Source organism: Puccinia triticina, chromosome 8A (genome assembly GCF_026914185.1).
Source record: "Puccinia triticina chromosome 8A, complete sequence".
Lineage (NCBI taxonomy): Eukaryota > Fungi > Basidiomycota > Pucciniomycetes > Pucciniales > Pucciniaceae > Puccinia > Puccinia triticina.
The window spans coordinates 2,537,367-2,557,151 of record NC_070565.1 but is presented as its reverse complement, the minus strand read 5'-3'; the positions used below and the strand labels follow the sequence as shown (position 1 = coordinate 2,557,151).

At 43.4% G+C, this 19,785-nt stretch overlaps 1 protein-coding gene across 1 annotated transcript; it reads left to right on the top strand.

Moving 5' to 3' along the window:
* Window positions 1-1,743: 1,743 nt before the first annotated feature.
* PtA15_8A225 (uncharacterized protein) lies at window positions 1,744-2,457 on the top strand (the record flags this gene model as incomplete). The annotated part of the gene is made up of 3 exons (XM_053171632.1): window positions 1,744-1,919; window positions 2,057-2,130; window positions 2,201-2,457. The coding sequence occupies 3 exons, from the start codon at window positions 1,744-1,746 to the stop codon at window positions 2,455-2,457; spliced, it is 507 nt and encodes a 168-aa protein (XP_053022876.1).
* Between the last annotated feature and the right edge of the window lie 17,328 nt (window positions 2,458-19,785).

The following is a 19,785-nucleotide window of genomic DNA, read 5'->3' as shown; positions in this document are numbered from 1 at the left end:
GGAAGGGGGCAGATTGGTGGATATCAATAGATGCATCAATATTTTGATGATCCTGGAACCAGCAGGAGAAAGATTTCAATAGCTGGTCTGAACTCTGAGGTTAAAAGTCAAATCTGAAATGTCCACACACATCTCAGCATGCAGGGTCATACCGTTTGTCTTGTAGATTGATCATCTTCACACCTTTTGCCTGACTGTTTTGGGTGATTTTTTCCTCCAGGTAGCATACCTTCATCACACCTACCATTATGTCTGTGGCCATTGTGCAACAAAATGGGGTTGATTGCTCTTATCACATGGTAATTATTAGCACCAGGTGTAAGATAAGAATGATGCTCTTTTGACCTGCTGTATCCAGAACAATCAAAATCATCATCATTTTGTAGTGGCAAAAATGGTGTTCATATGTGTTGCAAATCACCAAAAAAGCTTGTGTTCCAGGAGTTTCAATCTGGGCACAAGTGAACTACGGTGGCAGCGGGGCAACAGGGATCAGCTCTGTATCCCCGGGTGTCCCCGGGGAGCGTGTTTTTTTTTGTTGCTATGTCCACCGTCATGTTCGGCCGAACATCAGGGTGGACATTGGCGAGTTGCTTTTTTACACGGGCTTGATGACCTTTGTTTGCTGGTCATTGAGCTGGGAAAGCCCCAACTCAATGAACAGTACACTAAATACTGTTCATTCAGCTTGGCTTTTCCGAGGTTGGTGGACAGTACAGACTGCTCACAAAGCTCAGACAGGCCCAGAACGATGACCAATAGGTGCTGGTCATTGGACCAGGGCTTCTCCGACTGGATGGCCAACACAAACTGGTCATCGAGTTCAGAGAGGCTGCGCTTGACAGGCATCATGCCCTGGTCATTGATCTGCAGCCTCTCCGAGCTCAAATCCGATGACCAGTAGATACTGGTCATCCAGCGAGAAGCCCTGGCCCAATGACCAGCAAATGCTGATCATCTAGTCAGCCTTTTCGATTGCGGTAGGCAGCCTACACTGGCCACTCAGCTTGGAAAAGTGCAGCAGGATGGACAGTACATACTGTCCATCAAGCCGGGACTTTCCCCGCGCTGAGTACAGTACATACATTCCTTAAAGCTGGGAGAGGCCAGGCTCAATGACCAACATGCAGTACTGGTCACTGCTCTGGGATTTTCCCAGCCTAGTGAACTGTGATCAAGTGGAGGGTGTCTCCACTCAACGGCCAGTAGAACCAGTCACCGATTAAGGAACCCCCCCCCCACTCAACAGCTGGCCAGTATACACACCAGTCCTCGAGTGGAGAATCCCTCCACTCAATGACATTAAAAACCAGTCATTGAGTGGAGGATGTCTCCACTTGGTGGCTGGTAATTTAGATATGGTCATTGAGTGGACACAACCTCTAATCAATGGTTGTCCAACAGTCATCAAGTGGAGGGAATCTCCACTCAATGACTTTACAACCCATTCATTGAGTGGAGGGGGTCTCAAATTGATTCCTGAAACACACCACTAAGTGTAGAATACCAGGGTGTACCAGGCATCAAGTGGGGGTACCCTCAACTCAATTACCAACATGTTCACCATGGAGTGGATCAAAGATCAGCCTGAGTTGAACATAAGGTCAACATATTTGAAGCCTAAATCCCACATGCTCACACATTCGACATCAGACAGTCTTCCCAAAGGAACATACGGTCTGGCACTCTCCAGGGAGTGCCACACTTTCCCCCCTGGTGTTGGTACCCGAACTTCCCCATGCCATGATGCGGCGGCTTCAAGAATCTTATGAGCTCAGTAGAACCGCAGCCGACATCTTGATGGCAATAGTTTCCAAAAGGATTGAGCATCTGGCCGACGCAGGCTGTGGCGTGCAATACTGTGAAGCTGCAATGGATGCGAGCGCTTCACAAGTTGAGGGGAAAACCATGGCAAACTGGTTTGTAGTTTCATCTACAGGGCCACCAAGCTGTCTCTTACCAACTGACTGCCCCCCTTTTTTCCATGCCTTACACTCTGCCCGTACTTCAGGATTGTCCATGAGTTGTTGGGACTGCTGGCTCAAGCTTGATTAAGGTTTGTCAACTGTCCAATATGCCCAGCAGAGTTCCGCAAGCTTGTTGGAAGCGTATCAAAGGGCACACTACTCAGTAAGCCCAGCTTATTTTGAACAGAATACAACAATCAACGGAGTCTGATGCTTTGCTTGTATATTTTCAGGACCAATGGCACATGAGATCTTATGTGAAGCAATCAAAACTCCGGCAGTCTCACTTGGTGACCACCTTAAAAACCAATCGAACCAAAAGAACCAACCAGATGATGAACCGACCGCCCAGAAATTAGCCCAACAAATCACCTCGGAGATGCAGAAAGAGGTCCAGTTGATTAAAAATGGGCATCCGCAGATCATCGCCAAGTTGGTCGGAGAAGGCATGCAAAGGAGTTGTAAATACATTGATCCTTGTCTGCTTTGAGAAGCTTTGGAGGATTTATTGCTTGGACCTGTCTCTACCAATCCTGACAAAAAGAAATAATAATTCACACAACAAACAATTTCTATGCCCAGTTGACTTCAACAGTGCTGCGGAGAAGTCATTTATTGGCTGAACAACTCTTGTCTTGTTCATTAGCTGGTATGTATTCTGGTACTCCAATGGATTTCCCCCCCCCCCCCCCCCTCAAGCTTTGAGTACCCCAGGCAACTGGGTTTGGTCACACAAGTGTCAAGGGTTGATGTTATATATATCAATTTATCAAAAAGTTTGCAATGGTCACGGACACATTCTTGAAGCTGAAGTTGAATAGGGAAATCAATAAAGCCAGAATTAATAGAGGCATGGGATAAAGAGATGAAAAGCAGATGGGCCAGATGGGTAAGTGTTTGAAGTGGGGCATCATTGACTATAATTCTCAAGGTGTTTGATTGGTTGAGAGCAATCTCGGATGAATATGAATCCACAAAGTTGAGGGAAAATGAAAGCAAGGTCATCACTGGGAACAACGGTGCAAAAATTACAATACATGTATTGTATATGCCAATAAATGTATTGTAATTTTTGCCTGATACAATTTTGTTGCGGATTGTGTATTTGTATCGGAGCCCGATACACTACAAATACAATACTTCTAGTCAGGCGATATTATTTCTTACAGTGTAATGTATCGTATTGGGATTCCGATACAATACCAGTACAATATCAGGGGTAATTTTTTCTAAACATCATAAAATCTTCAAAAGTGTGAATAAAGGAAAATGGAAGGAGAAAAGGATCCAACGGTGAAGAAACAAGAGGGATACATGCAGAAACAGAAGAACACAGTGCACTACATACTTATTTCGCGTGCTAATTGTGTTTTTTCAGCTCTTTTTTACTTTTCCTCTTTGTCATCTTCGGCAGCTTGAGAAACAATACCCTGAGTAACTTCAAAATCGCCATTGGCTTTGAATCCCTGTCGCAACCACTGATGGGAGCTCACACATCACTCAATAGTTCTTGCGGACAAATTTCCCCGATTGCGTCCACAGATATCTGCCGCAGCTGAGAAGCAACGCTCTACGCTGGCCGAAGTTGCTGAGCAGGCCAAGTAATCACGTGCCATTGACGAGAGGATTGGAAATTCGAGGTGATGCTCCTGAATGAAAATAAACCAATGTTGGACTTTTTGGATGAGGACGCACATGATGCCCATGAAACCTGCAAAAATCAACTCACCTTCCACCATTGGAGGCACTGGTCTTCTTTTCCAACAGGGACCTTATATTTACCGTCGACATATATGGACAACTCATCCACTATGGGTGCTTCAATGGCTTCAGGGAAAAAGTCGACACGGGGAACATCTTGAGAGCAAATGTTTGATGGATGTTGAGTTTCAAGAGGCGGGGATGCTTCAGGTAAGCTTTTATTGGTGACAAGTTCTGACTTTCTCTGATTGTATACCTTTTGAAGTAATTGTTTAGTCGATTTATAGTGTTTTGGAAACCACACTCAAAATATTGATAGCCGGTAAGATGGGTGTAAGACAGTTGCCAGAAGGATTGCTTCACATTTGATTGCTTCGTTCAGATAAGTATCGACCTTGACAATCATTTTTTCCATCATGAATTTGAGCTCAGGTTCGGCAGTTGACACACGCCTATCTGCAAGGAAGTCTTTCATATACTTGTATTCGGAAATCATCAAGCACGCTGATGAATGGTCTCCCTCCATTTTCTTGGTAATAAAGTAGAATTCCTACAGATTCAAGAGAAACATTTTAATAAACAACTGAACTGGAGAGTAAAGAATGACTGACCCTCAGGATTTCATTTATCTTCTTAACAATTGCCCAGTCATCCCAAGAGATCTCATTCTCTTGATAGTAGTTCTTTCCTCCCTCACGTTCCCGCCTGGCTTTCTCGTTCTCGATAAGCTTTGTTATGACCTCGCAAGCCTGATAAGCGTGATCCCGGCTCTGCCACTTCACATTCCAACGAATACCATACCCTGCAATGAGGTTGGGGCCGTTGTATTCAAGTTTCTTTGACCATACGTCAAATTCCAATCTTCTTGCCAATGAGGAAGTGATCCGCTGAATAACAAAATCAACCTGCATTTGAGAGAAGAAAAACTCTCAGCAATCAAGATTTTTAATTAGAATATGCATCACATGTCTTACCTTTGTCAAGACCAAAGCTATTTTGCTAGGTTGATCACTTGCTCCAACGTCATCACCATCATCTTCACTAATCTGATTGGTACCATTATCGTCAAGAGCCTCGTCCTCAGAGTTGAAACCAACATCCTGTGCGCCCGGTAAATCTCTCTGCTTGGACTCTTCAGTAATTGGTTCAAGTCAAGGAACAAAGCCAAGAGTGCTTTGTTTACCGGTTTCCATTTCTTCAGGTCCCAATTCGATGGCCTTGAATCCAGCAGCAAGGATAAGCGCAATTTTATGACAAAAGCATTTTATATGATTGTCTGAAAGCCTCAGATCAACATTTGTTTTTTCAAAGATTAAACGATCAACCTCAGAGGTCATGTTACCATTATTTGATCCTGAGTCAGTTGTCTGAGCCAGAATGTAATCAAATCAACCAAAGTAGATGTTAGATTCATAAAAACCAACTCAGAGTTGATCGAAGGGGAGATTAAAAGACAAATGAAGAAACAAACACTCATCTTTTTGTGTAATGATGATTTGGTTATAATATTTGCTAAAGGCACCGCAAGATATTTTCCCTTGTGAGTCCAAGAAATAAATTTCATACCAAGATGGCAGAGACGAAAAACCCAGTCTTTGGTGATATAAGCCGCAGCGATTCCCAAGAAGGCATGATGGTTGCCTTTGGTAGTCCATATGTCGTGGATTAATGTTATTTTAGAATTGAGTGACTATGCCCCCCAAGCATTATGTATGGTTGATTGAATTAGCAGCCATTTATTTGATCGATACAGAATATGTTAAGGAAAAAAGTACCTTCAGTTCCGAAATAACTTTTTCTTGCAAGTTGAGGTATAATCAATGAGCCTCTGTTGCAGCCCAAGTACAAGAATAAAGCTTGATACCACGTCGGGCGTAGTTGAATGCAATTTCAAGGAGAAAATCCTCGATCCGCATCCAGGGAAGCGCAGATCAAATAAGCCATATGACTATGATTTGGTTGAGAGTACGGTTATCGAAGGTGGTACCCTCAAGAAGAGCAGTCAGCCCTCCAGTTTTTTTTCTCTTCTTTTCAGCAACTTGTTTAATTGTCATTGGTAAATTTGCGCCGGCTTTGATGGCATCATTTCTCCAAGAGCAACCCGATCGACCCGCGTCGCCATCACAATGCTTCATCAAGTTGGATCAAGTGTCCTTGCCTTTTTTGTAAGTTTTAAGGCACCATTTGCATTTGTACTTAAGCTTTGGGCCGGTAGTCTGAGTAAGAAAAGGAATAGGTGATCAGTGAGTGTCAAAATTTAAAAACACACAAGGAAACAACATGCCTCTCCTTCAGCATGCACAGGCTCCTCAAAGTACAATTCAATATCATCGTATTTCGTCACAGCGTTCCCTCGATTTTTCTTTTGCTTCCTAGCCTTAGCATTCTCTCCGTCCGAGTCCTGAGGGAGGTTCAGAATTAAGAGTGCTGCATCATCATTGGACTTTTTGCTTTCTGAATCAGAGTCTTCAACTTCGGTTTGGTGGCTTTTCTTGGCATTTGAGGTGGTCGCTTTCTTATTCTGTTTGTTTGAGCTAGCCCGCTTTTTCTTCTTCTTTTTCTTCTTGGAAGTTGATTTTTGGGAGTTGGTCTCGGAGGAATCAGATTCACTTTTTTCAAGTATGGAACGGCGGCTATCGTTACTCAATCAAACATAACTTCCATGTGTTTTGACCGGGGTGGTAACTCGGCTTGATTGGCGCGATGCAGGTCAAGAAGCAAGGCCAGTAGATGGCAGATTGCCTGACGGAGGTGGATAGGCAGAGCCTGAGGGAAGGGTGGAAGGATTCATCAGCCCAGAAGGAAAGGTTTTGACCGGAGTGCTGTATTGGCTAGATCAAAAGAAGCGGAGGTTCTGTGTTGAGATGCTGGAGCAAAAGCGGAGTTAGTTCTGTTTCAGTTTGAGCAAAACACCTTGTTCATACTTGATCCACGTCTGAGGTGGGGCAGGAGGAAATTGAGCAGCAGGTCAGCCCACTAAGCGGTGTCTTGAGGAAGTCGCAAAAAGAATCCTTCTATCACATGCAACCTCAAGACACCAGTGCCAGCGGCAACCTAGGGCTCGAACGCTCGACACGACTGTGACAAATATCACAGCCAGAGTTCTTGCCATCAAGGCTAATTACATTGTGCTGTACAAGGCGCATTCACTCAATATAGAGCAATCCTTTGCAACAGTATTGACATATTCAAATGTCACACTCACACTTGCTTCGTTCCCCAGTTCCAGAATGGGAATGTTGTCCGGCATCCTCTACCTTGTGCGCAACAACACAGGAAAGGGCCTCTGGGTTGTCTTTGTTGGCTTGGGATGTAAGACTGTGAACAAGGTCTACGACATGCAGCACATCCTCTACGAACAGCCCTGGGCTGAGAAATACAAGACCCAAATTCTTACAGGGAGGCGGACATTATGCACTATCAAAGGAAGGTTTCATGTGGTCATGGTAGACCCCGAGAACTGAGAAGAAATCATTGACAGCCTGCGTGACGCGAGGATCAAGCATGTCAGCTTCAAGATATACATGTAATGAGTGCCGTTGCAGGGACACAGTGAGCACTGAAAGCACGGGTCTGTACGCTTGCTGCATGAGCGCGGGATGGTTTAGTGCGGGTGCAGTGAAACCTTCTCAGGTCAGGGGTTCAATCCCCCATGTGAGCTTTACCTGATAGCGTATCAGTATATGTAACTAAATTCCACATGTATTGGATTGCTTGTTCCAATACAACACTCCACTAATTTGTGTATCGTAATCAGCTGGCAGATACATGTCTCACAAAATACATGTATTTCATTGGCCACCCAATACAATACAAATACACTGTATTGGGTTGACTTTAAAATACGATACACACAGATACAAGTACATGTATTGTAATTGTTGCACCGTTGCTGGGAATCTCATTGGGAACTGAATCAATACTTGTGATTTTGTGGCCTAAAACACTGAAGATTAGTGTAGCAAAGTGTTCATCTTGTGCACTATGATTAGCCATTTAGAAGTTGAACTTTGAGGGTGGAGGATTTAGTGGATGGCGGAGTGTGCTTTGGCACACTCCTATTACGGAGTGTGCTTTGGCACACTCCTATTACGGAGTGTGCTTTGGCACACTCCTATTACAGAGTGTGCTTTGGCACACTCCTATTACAGAGTGTGCTTTGGCACACTCCTACTACGGAGTGTGCTTTGCCACACTCCTATTACGGAGTGTGCTTTGGCACACTCCTACTACAAAGTGTGCTTTGCCACACTCCTATTACGGAGTGTGCTTTGCCACACTCTCAGAACGGAGTGTGCTTTGGCACACTCGTATTACGGAGTGTGCTTTGGCACACTTGTATTACGGAGTGTGCTTTGGCACACTCGTATTACGGAGTGTGCTTTGGCACACTCGTATTACGGAGTGTGCTTTGCCACACTCCTAGAACGCAGTGTGCTTTCGCACACTCCTCTAATGGAGTGTGCTTTGGCACACTCCTATTACGGAATTATGGAGTGTGCTTCAACTCATCAAGCAGTAAATCAACTGAGTTTTCTCTGCAAGATTTCTCAGACAACAATTCAACTGAGCTGCACGCTGACTGCCCCTTCAGGCCAACCACAAGGAATTTCCTGAAAACAACAGAGATGGTAGGGCTTTTGTCACCCTTCACTATGCAAAGCTACTTTCAAATTCTCAATCACATGAATGATGAATTGACATAATTGTAACATAAATACAAGATCTGATTTTAAATTGGTAATTTATTGAAGATGATCTAGCAGTAAATTGTAATTTGTCGGCCACTGTGGCTTCTTGGCGCTCTGATAAAGTGTTTTTCTTCTGTCTCATGAAAAATCTACACCAGCCAAAGGTGGAAGAAGAATGTTGAAGGCATTGAAACTGCTGTTTGAAAAATCCACCTTGAAGGACCCTACCTCATCAACAAACGGAAATACCAACCCTTTGAACTTTATCCAGAAGTCAAAGCATAGTACAAGGCACAAGTGGCGGCACAATACCTTGAAAACAAGATATGTGCAGAAGGCCAGAAGACAAAGAAAAAAAAGAAGGCACCAAAACTGTTGGCTTCGGAGATTTATAAGCAGAAACTGACTTCCAAAGAAATTGAGCTTGCATGCACTGCAGTTGATGAGACATTTAAACTTTAAAACCATAGTCAAATCACAGTTTTTGATGTGACAAAGGAGCAAGATAGTAATGGTGCGGTGAACCATGCAGAAAACTATGGGGCAACCAGTCTTGAGGAGGGTGTGATGAATAAAACTCAGAAGAAATATGATCAAAGTATCATTGCCATCATTGATTTCACTCTTCTCACCTCACTAAATTTGAATATAATTGCAGACCTTGAGTTTCCATGTATCTCCCTTCAATAATAAAAAGAACTTGTCTTCAGTTAGTGACAAAGTTAATTCATGTGGAGGCTTCATGTGGGCAATTGGTTGGTGGAAATCGTCAACCTCCAGATATTTGGACTATACAAGAAATCAGATGCAATTCAAAATAACCCCAAAGGATACACCAAACTCATCAAGGATGGCAAGAAGGCTAGTCAAATCCTGTGGGATCTGTTTTCTCCACTACCCAAGCATGAACTTCAAAGAAACAGGAATTCATGATTCTGCACAATCTACCCAGCTTCCAAGACTTGGAATATCCCTTGAAGAACTCAAAACCAAACAAGTCTTCTTTGGCAACCAATTGGAACTTCACTTCTGTGGGATTCTTCAATCACCCCCACCAAGATGGCAATGACACCCTATGTCTTCCTTTTGCATATCTGCTTTCTCTCCCAATCTTGAAGCACGGTGAACTGGCCAATGGCAATGTTGGTTATGATTGTTGAGTTACATGCAATTCGCGCCTAAATCCGCTACTCATTATGAATACGCAGCCAACATTCCAATTCTCACTTGCATCTTGAATATACCAAACATTAACCTAACCCTATCAAGATTCCAACGCCAAAAAGCAAATTCATCCCGCCCCGAGCTTGCTAGTCTTTTCTTCACGCGTTTACACTATCAACCCGTGAAGAAGAGACTAGTAAGCACAAACTTTCCTCAAAGACATCACTCAAACCTCAAAACTCATCAACAACAACTAACAGTTATTTTTATCCAACTTCCTTTTATCTCGTTGTTCCCTTTTCATCATCCATTCAGAATCTTTGTGCTCTTACACACGTCCTTCACCCGAATCCATAACCAAATCTAAAATCAACACAACTGCGCTTTCCACCGCAGGTATGCACTACTATAAAAACTCCTTTTTCCTACATATCATCTTACTACTGTCTCATTGTTCATTGCTTATTTTTCATTATTGTTTTCCCTCCGTCTTTTGTTTTCATGTTAGGTGTGTTTGCTTGAGAATTTGTTGTTGTTGTCAGAGATCATTTACCCGGTACAATTTTTGTCCTATAAAGGTTAGCTTGAAATAAAATTGAAACGCGTTTACACTATCAACCCGTGAAGAAGAGACTAAATCTTTGTGCTCTTACACGCGTCCTTCACCCAAATCCATAACCAAATCTAAAATAAACACAACTGCGCTTTCCACTGCAGGTGTGTTTGCTTGAGAAGTCGTTGTCGTCGTCAGAGATCATTTACCTGGTACAATTTTTGTCCTATAAAGGTGTGTTTGCTTGAGAAGTCGTTGTCGTTGTCAGAGATCATTTACCCGGTACAATTTTTGTCCTATAAAGCTATGTTGCTCAAATACCAGGTCCATTTCTGTCTAGAATTCACATGGTAGCAAGAGATCAATGGCCGAACAGACCCAAAACCCAATTCCACCACCTGCTCAAGGAGATCGAGCTCAATTGGAACAAGCCCGAGAACAACTCAGAATCCGAAACACCCAAAAACTAGCTTCCAAGAATGCCATCAATCGAGGAGGTCTGGTTCTCGGTGCGGACCAAGCACATGCGTATGCAATGTCCTCTATGCTCAACAAAGTTAAAGGAATAGACGATCTCACAGACAAAAACTATACCATTTGGTGTTGTAAAGTGGGAGGAGCTCTCAACTAAATCTTTCTGGCTAATTACCTTCTAGATATCAACTTCACCGACCTCTCAGTTGATCCAGCAATTAATGAAATCAACAGAGGATGTATCATCGAATTTATGTACTCTAGAATGGACGAGACGAACGCTGCGAGATTCAGAACAGCTATAAATGACGTTGAAATACCAATGGTTAGAGAAATGATCCCTCCAACCGACGAAGAACTTGAAGAGAACCCAGACGCACAACCTACCCCTGGAAGAATGATTCCCCTTGTTAAACAAGGCCCAGCACACCTGTGGAACTTAGTTAAAGATTTTCACCAAGCAGACAACAAGGCAACACTATACCTGGTTCAAAACAAAATCGAGAACTTTAAACAAGACTTCAAAACCTCAATCTCTTCTCATATCGACGATTTTCTCAAGCTCAAAAATGAATTCTTCAATTGAGGCGGCACACTTGACAAAGCTAGTATGGGTAGAAGATTACTTCACTCAATGCACACATCTCATTCTGTCGAAGTCAGACACATTCTCCGGAACGTCAAACCAATCAATACTCAATCAGTTATCCGTTCCCTCAAGCAATACAAAGATGAAAATAACAAGTTTAAATTCTCTGCAACTGGCAAAATCAGCGACGGAATTCACAACCTAAAGCTCGCTGGAAACACATCAAGACAACCATTAATCAGATCAACAACGATGCACCCCGGAAAAATGTCAAGGACCCCATCCGGCGTCAAAATGCTTCAAAAAACCCAGAAACGCCCAAGCCAAACAAGAATGGTTTGAGGCCAGAGGACTCAATCCACAAAAGAACCGAGCCAACATTGCAAAAGTCTCCAAGACCAAACCATTGCAATCTGACCAATCTGACCAGACTGAATCCATCAATATTGCCAGTCATACCGGGACAACCACTATCGCCAAAAAGAAGAAGAACTACGTCTTCATGGCGTACGGTAATGAAGTCAACACAGTGCATCCAAAATTCGAGGCAATCTGGGATACCGGGGCATTGAGCCACATGTTCAATGACTACAGTTTCTTCCATAACGTCGATAACACGTCGAAATCTCTAGACACAATAATGACGGCCGGCTCAGAAGAATTGAAGGTGGAAGCTAGAGGCGATGTTGTTATTCAAGGAGTCACCATTGAAAAATTCACTCTGACAGACTCGCTATATATTCCATCTCTAAGGAACAATTTAATCGCAGCCGGAGCTCTCAAACAAAAGCGCACTATAGAGGTGCAAGACCCTAACAACTCGTCAAAATTCATTGTTGCTTTTGACAATGAAACATTCCTCCGCGGTCAATATGTCAATAACCTCATGGTCGTCAAGATTGAACCGGTCAGCAAATTTCATATCAATTCTATGACCCCGAGTGAAGCTGACAATATCACATTCAATACAGATCACAATTGTCTAGGACATCTGAACCCGACGTACTTGAAAAAGACTCTAGCGGACGTAAGCTGCGACACTTGCAAGCTCAGTAAATCAACCAAGCTCCCGCTAACCAGAGTAAAACCGTATTCCCTCCATCCTCTAGACAACATACACATAGATCTGAGTGGCATTATTAGAATTCCTTGTATATTTGATCACTTGTATTTCATGTTGATTGTTGATGAACACACTAGAATGGTTTTCATTTCTTTTCTAAAATCAAAAACTAAAGAAGATGTTTTCAATGCAATTCAATCATTCATAACCCGTGCCAAAAGATCACATTGTGACAGAAAAGTTAAGATGATTACAACCAATGGAGGTGGCAAATTTCTCAATTCACTCCTTATTCCTTTCTGCGACTCTCTTGGTATTGTTAAGAACACTACCACTCCATACACTCCCCAACAAAACGGCCTGGTTGAGCGCTTCATGCGAAACATATTGACAAAGGCGAGGTCCTTGCTACTTCACAGCGGGATATCCAACAGATATTGGATTTTGGCGTGCGATGCGGCAGTTTTCATCCAAAATCGAATCTTCAACAAATCAAGGAATGGGCTTCTGCAATCAGCATACGAGCTATGGTACGGCCACAAGCCAAACCTTAACTACATCCAAACTTTTGGATGCCTTGCATACATCCATAACAGGAAGCCTCAAATGGAAGACAAGTTTAGTCCCACGTCTAGGAAAGGCTTCTTAGTCGGTTTTGATGAATTCAACCAAAATTACCTGGTTTTTGACTATGAAAGCCACCGTATCATCAACACTCATGATGTAACCTTTGACAAATATACCTTTCTGGAGAAAACAGCATCAATTGTGGAAGACTTTATCATTGACACTGAAGACCATGCGCAAGAAACTAGTCCAACCCCTGTTCAAAAGGAAGATAATGAAAACCCTCAAGTTTCCGACTCCAAAGACAAAGTGCGCATTGCCCCCGCTGATGTCCGGGCGAAAATTGTAGTCATTCCCCCAAAAACGCCTGTAAATCACCCTGATAACCCCAACTTTGTTCGACGCTCCACAAGAATCAGCCAACTCCCTAAGCGTTCATACCTTGCAGCAAATCCGAATCAATGCCACAACACAGAAATACTGGATCCGAAATACAAACCAAGAAGGTTCAATGAAATTTTCAAATCACAGTTCAAAAGTCAATGGCTTGAAGCTTGTGAAAAGGAAATTCAAGGGATGCGCGACAAAAGGGTATATAGTCTGACTACTAGACCGCAAAACCAAAAAGTAATCAAAGGTCAATGGGTGTTCAAAGTCAAAACCCTCCCAGATGGAGCCATTTCCAAATATAAAGCTTGTTTTGTCGCCAAAGGCTACACTCAAGAGGAAGGTGTTGATTACGACCAGACTTTCTCACCGACTGGTAAGCCCTCATCCCTCAGACTTATAGTTGCACTGGCCGCGCGAAACAACTGGGTAATCGAACAAATGGATGCCGTGGCGGCTTTTCTCAACAGTGACCTAGACAAGGAGATCTACATGGAACAGCCGGAAGGGTTCAATGAAGAAGGAAAGGATCAAGTTTGGCGTCTGCATAAGTTCATATACGGACTGAAACAGTCAGCGAGGCTCTGGCACCTCGAAGTCGAGAAGCACCTAAAAACCATTGGATTCTCCAAAACGGAGGCAGACTCATGTGTGTTTTGTCGCTTCCAAAATAACAACAAAGCATTATCTATTTACACGTTGATGATATGATAATTACCGGGGATGAAATCGCAAGCGTCAAGGAAGAGATTAAAGAAAAGTGGGTGATGGAAGATCTTGGCATCGCTAAATTCGCTGTTGGTATTGAAATAAATCGTGATGAAAAAGGCAATTACTCCCTTCATCAACAAGCAATGATTCTCAAAGTACTTGAAAAATTTGACATGACCAATTGCCATCCGGCCAGTACTCCTTTTGGCTACAATGTCAAGTTACTCAAATCATCTGATGAAGACTTGAAAATATTCACTGAACGGAACCAGCGATATCGTAAAGCCTTTGGTTCTCTCATGTATATTGCAATATGCACCCGACCGGATATCAGTTTTGCCGTTGGTGTTCTATCCAGATTTTTGGAAAAACCTAATCAACTGCATTGGGACTCTTTCTTACACGTCTTACAATACCTCAAATCAACCGTCAACTACCAAATCACTTATCAATCGCGCAAGAATGAAGAGTTATCTGCTAACCCGGGATGGACTTTTCCCAAGGTGGCTAGTGACGCTGACTGGGCTGGAGAAAAATCAACCCTTAGATCAACAACCGGATACGTCTTCAAATTCATGGAAGGCGCCATTAGCTGGCGAAGTCAACTGCAACCTACCGTGGCTTTGTCATCAACTGAGGCTGAGTATCAAGCTATTACAGAAGCCGGCCAAGAGGCCCTATGGTTAATGAAGCTCATGAAGGAACTACGGATCCCAGTCCAAACTCCACTTGAAATGATATGTGATAATCTGAGCGCCATTCACCTAGCACAGAACCCAGTCCATCACGGACGCGTCAAGCACGTCACCATTGAACATCACTGGAATAGAGAGCACGTACAAGCCGGAACTTTCAAAATGAAACATGTCTACACCTCAAACATGATTGCGGACATCCTTACAAAAAACCTTGGAAAAGCCCCCTTCGCCAAATTTCGCCATATGATCGGATTGAAAGATGCAGTTCGAATTGAGGGGGACTGTTGAGTTACATGCAATTTGCGCCTAAATACGCTACTCATTATGAATACGCAGCCAACATTCCAATTCTCACTTGCATCTTGAATATACCAAACATTAACCTAACCCTATCAAGATTCCAACACCAAAAAGAAAATTCATCCCGCCCCAAGCTTGCTAGTCTTTTCTTCACGCGTTTACACTATCAACCCGTGAAGAAGAGACTAGTAAGCACAAACTTTCCTCAAATACATCACTCAAACCTCAAAACTTGTCAAAAACAATATCATCTTACTACTGTCTCATTGTTCATTGCTTATTTTTCATTATTGTTTTCCCTCCTTCTTTTGTTTTCATGTTAGGTGTGTTTGCTTGAGAAGTCGTTGTCGTCGTCAGAGATCATTTACCCGGTACAATTTTTGTCCTATAAAGGTTAGCTTGAAATAAAATTTAAAAGCGTTTACACTATCAACCCGTGAAGAAGAGACTAAATCTTTGTGCTCTTACACGCGTCCTTCACCCGAATCCATAACCAAATCTAAAATCAATACAACTGCGCTTTCCACCGCAGGTGTGTTTGCTTGAGAAGTTGTTGTCGTCGTCAGAGATCATTTACCTGGTACAATTTTTGTCCTATAAAGGTGTGTTTGCTTGAGAAGTCGTTGTCGTTGTCAGAGATCATTTACCCGGTACAATTTTTGTCCTATAAAGCTATATTGCTCAAATCCCAGGTCCATTTCTGTCTAGAATTTACAATGATGTCACTGGCAGCCCCTTTATCTTTCCCCACTTTTGCTTTGGGGTCAAGTTCTCCCCCAATACAATGTTCTGCTTCAACTTTGCTCACCAACAATACTACCATTGCACCCTCCAATCAACAGAAACAGAAGACTTAAGTCAGTAAACATTGCGGATCAAATCAATGAAGGAAAATATGGTGAAGAGGAAGAAATGCACACAGCCAGTCCTTCTTGGAACTTGGAACAAGCCAAAAATCAATGATGTTGTTTTGTTTTAACACCTCTTTTTCTTGGGTGGATATTGTAACTGAAAATAAAGATATCCATAACTGGTGGATAAGGTAACCTTGAAGGTTACAATAAAGTTACATTCACAATTACGGGTAACGTAACTGCCCACCTTGTTCTTACTCAGCCTTAGTGTGTCTGGTACCCGCCAAAGGTTCCCGGGTACCAGCCACATTCTTTAATTTCTAGGTGTGCCAAAGCACCCTCTGTTACAGGAGTGTGCCAAAGCACCCTCTTTTAAAGTAGTGTACCAAAGCACCATCCGTTACAGGACTGTGCCAAAGCACCCTCCGTTACAGGAGTGTGCCAAGGCTCCCTCCGTGACAGGAGTGTGCCAAAGTACCCTCCATTACAGGAGTGTGCCAAAGCACCCTCCATTACAGGAGTGTGCCAAAGCACCCTCCATTACAGGAGTGTGCCAAAGCACCCTCCATTACAGGAGTGTGCCAAAGCACCCTCCATTACAGGAGTGTGCCAAAGCACCCTCCATTACAGGAGTGTGCCAAAGCACCCTCCATTACAGGAGTGTGCCAAAGCACCCTCCATTACAGGAGTGTGCCAAAGCACCCTCCATTACAGGAGTGTGCCAAAGCACCCTCCATTACAGGAGTGTGCCAAAGCACCCTCCATTACAGGAGTGTGCCAAAGCACCCTCCATTACAGGAGTGTGCCAAAGCACCCTCCATTACAGGAGTGTGCCAAAGCACCCTCCATTACAGGAGTGTGCCAAAGCACCCTCCATTACAGGAGTGTGCCAAAGCACCCTCCATTACAGGAGTGTGCCAAAGCACCCTCCATTACAGGAGTGTGCCAAAGCACCCTCCATTACAGGAGTGTACCAAAGCACCCTCCGTTACAGGAGTGTCCCAAAGCACCCTCCGTTACAGGAGTTTGCCAAAGCATCCTCTGTTATAGGAGTGTGCCAAAGCACCCTAAATTACAGGAGTGTGCCAAACCACACGCCGCTTATAACTCCTGCAATGGAGTATGCTTTGGCACACTTCTGTGAAAGAGTGTGCTTTGGCACACTTCTGTGACAGAGTGTGCTTTGGCACACTCCTTCAAGAGAGTGTGATTTGGCACACTCTTGCCATGGAGTGTGCTTGGGCACACTCCTGCCACAGAGTGTGCTTTGGCACACTCCTGCCACAGAGTGTGCTTTGGCACACTCCTGCCACAGAGTGTGCTTTGGCACACTCCTGCCACAGAGTGTGCTTTGGCACACTCCTGCCACAGAGTGTGCTTTGGCACACTCCTGCCACAGAGTGTGCTTTGGCACACTCCTGCCACACAGTGTGCTTTGGCACACTCCTGCCACACAGTGTGCTTTGGCACACTCCTGCCACAGAGTGTGCTTTAGCACACTCCTGCAACAGAGTGTGCTAGACCACACCAGTAATTCAATCTCTCAAGAGCAGGATCCACCTAAAACAGAGAGGTTCATTGATCTCTTCAAAGGCCCCATTGGGTTAACCAGTAAGTAAACATTCCTATGAGGATATTTTTGATTCATTATCAAAAGTACATATAGCTTCTGGTTCTTTTTTTCTTTAAGATGTTTGATGCTAATAATTTTTGTTTCTTTTGATTGGATGTTCATTGGTTTGATATTTTGTAGAACAATATTTACTCCCCTCTTGATAAAATCAAGAAGTAAACCCCATGTAGATCTACCCCCGTGGCGAGCAGGTCAGGATTGGCTTTGGCTTTGTCTTTGGGAACTGGCAGTGTAGGTCAATACATGTGCACTAGCCTGGTTTACCAAGGCAATCAGAGCACTAAACAATTTCTTTTCTTTCTCTTTGCAAGTGTAAAAGGTTTTGACACAAGTTGCTGCATATTTTCTAGCTATCACTGCACTGTTTAACTCTTCTAACTCATAGGACTTGCCCGCAGCTGTTGAAAAACATGGTAAGGACCATTCAATTTGTTTTGAAAACGTTTTCCCCATGTGCTTTGGCAAACTCCTGTAACAGAGGGTACTTTGGCAAACTCCTGTAACAGAGGGTGATTTGGCACACTCCTGTAACCAAGGGGGCTTTGGCAAAAGAGTGTGCTTTGGCACACTCCCAGAAAAGGAGTGTGCTTTGGCTGTCAGCTAGTTACTGTATCAGAGCTAGCTGAACAATAAAAATATAAAAAGAGCTTCATTTGAAGTGTACAAAAAATCTAAGCATAAAATAGACAAAAAGCGCCTCCTTATAAAAAGTAATAAAAAGGAGGCATAAAAATACAAAAATATAATCCATGAAAATACAAAGAAAGGTCTGTGAATATTATTGCGCTTAAAATCCTACTACAAATAAAACCGCAGACCAATTCTAAACTTACGCTGGTAAAACGTGCAACTATGACCAATGAATACTATAACAAAGATGTTCAAAAAATAAGCATTTGCAAAGAGAGTTGCTGTAACAAGAACAAAGCGCTCATCTTAGTACATAAAACAGACCCCCGTTGAGAGAGGAGCTCATCTTTGTAACAAATGCTAAAACAGGAAGATGAGCTCCCGTAAAGTCTAGGACTAACCCTAGAAACGTGGATTATTAGGGCAAAGAAAGACCCTGACGGTGGGCTATATAAGACAAGAACTTTTCCTGCTACAGAAAAAAGACATCTTCACACAACCCTACTAACAAACACTTCTCTGTACCTATTTGACTTCATAACTCGTCCAGCATACACCGTCATCTTGTCAGTTTTGTCTGAAGCTCAAAATCTATCTCCGCAGTGCCCCTTGTAAAATAAGATAAAATTTGTATTATCTCTGTTTTTGCCGGTACTCTATATCAGAAACCGTGCTATTATCTCATCCTCCAAATACCATTTGGTATTTCTTGCAGCTGGTGTAGCCAGAAGACTTAGTATTGGTATCACCACTGCTGACATTGGAGAAAAGGAGTGTGCTTTGGCACAGTCCTAGAAAAGGAGTGTGCTTTGGCAAAGTCCTAGAAAAGGAGTGTGCTTTGGCACAGTCCTAGAAAAGGAGTGTGCTTTGGCACACTCCTAGAAAAGGAGTGTGCTTTGGCACACTCCTAGAAAAGGAGTGTGCTTTGGCACACTCCTAGAAAAGGAGTGTGCTTTGGCACACTCCTAGAAAAGTAGTGTGCTTTGGCACACTCCTAGAAAAGGAGTGTGCTTTGGCACACTCCTCGAAAAGGAGTGTGCTTTGGCACACTCCTAGAAAAGGAGTGTGCTTTGGCACACTCCTAGAAAAGGAGTGTGCTTTGGCACACTCCTAGAAAAGGAGTGTGCTTTGGCACACTCCTAGAAAAGGAGTGTGCTTTGGCACACTCCTAGAAAAGGAGTGTGCTTTGGCACACTCCTAGAAAAGGAGTGTGCTTTGGCACACTCCTAGAAAAGGACTGTGCTTTGGCACACTCCTAGAAAAGGACTGTGCTTTGGCACACTCCTAGAAAAGGACTGTGCTTTGGCAAACTCCTAGAAAAGGAGTGTGCTTTGGCACACTCCTAGAAAAGGAGTGTGCTTTGGCACACTCCTAGAAAAGGAGTGTGCTTTGGCACACTCCTAGAAAAGGAGTGTGCTTTGGCACACTCCTAGAAAAGGAGTGTGCTTTGGCACACTCCTAGAAAAGGAGTGTGCTTTGGCACACTCCTAGAAAAGGACTGTGCTTTGGCACACTCCTAGAAAAGGACTGTGCTTTGGCACACTCCTAGAAAAGGACTGTGCTTTGGCACACTCCTAGAAAAGGACTGTGCTTTGGCAAACTCCTGGAAAAGGACTTTGCTTTGGCACACTCCTAGAAAAGGACTGTGCTTTGGCTCACTCCTAGAAAAAATTTGGTCTTGTCAGCCATGAAGAATTGGCGGCAGTGGGTATGTGTTGGGTCAGGCATTGTGCCTCTTGATTTCAAAATATTGGGAGCTACCCCCACACATTTGCAGCAGCCAGAATGTGCACAATTGTTGTA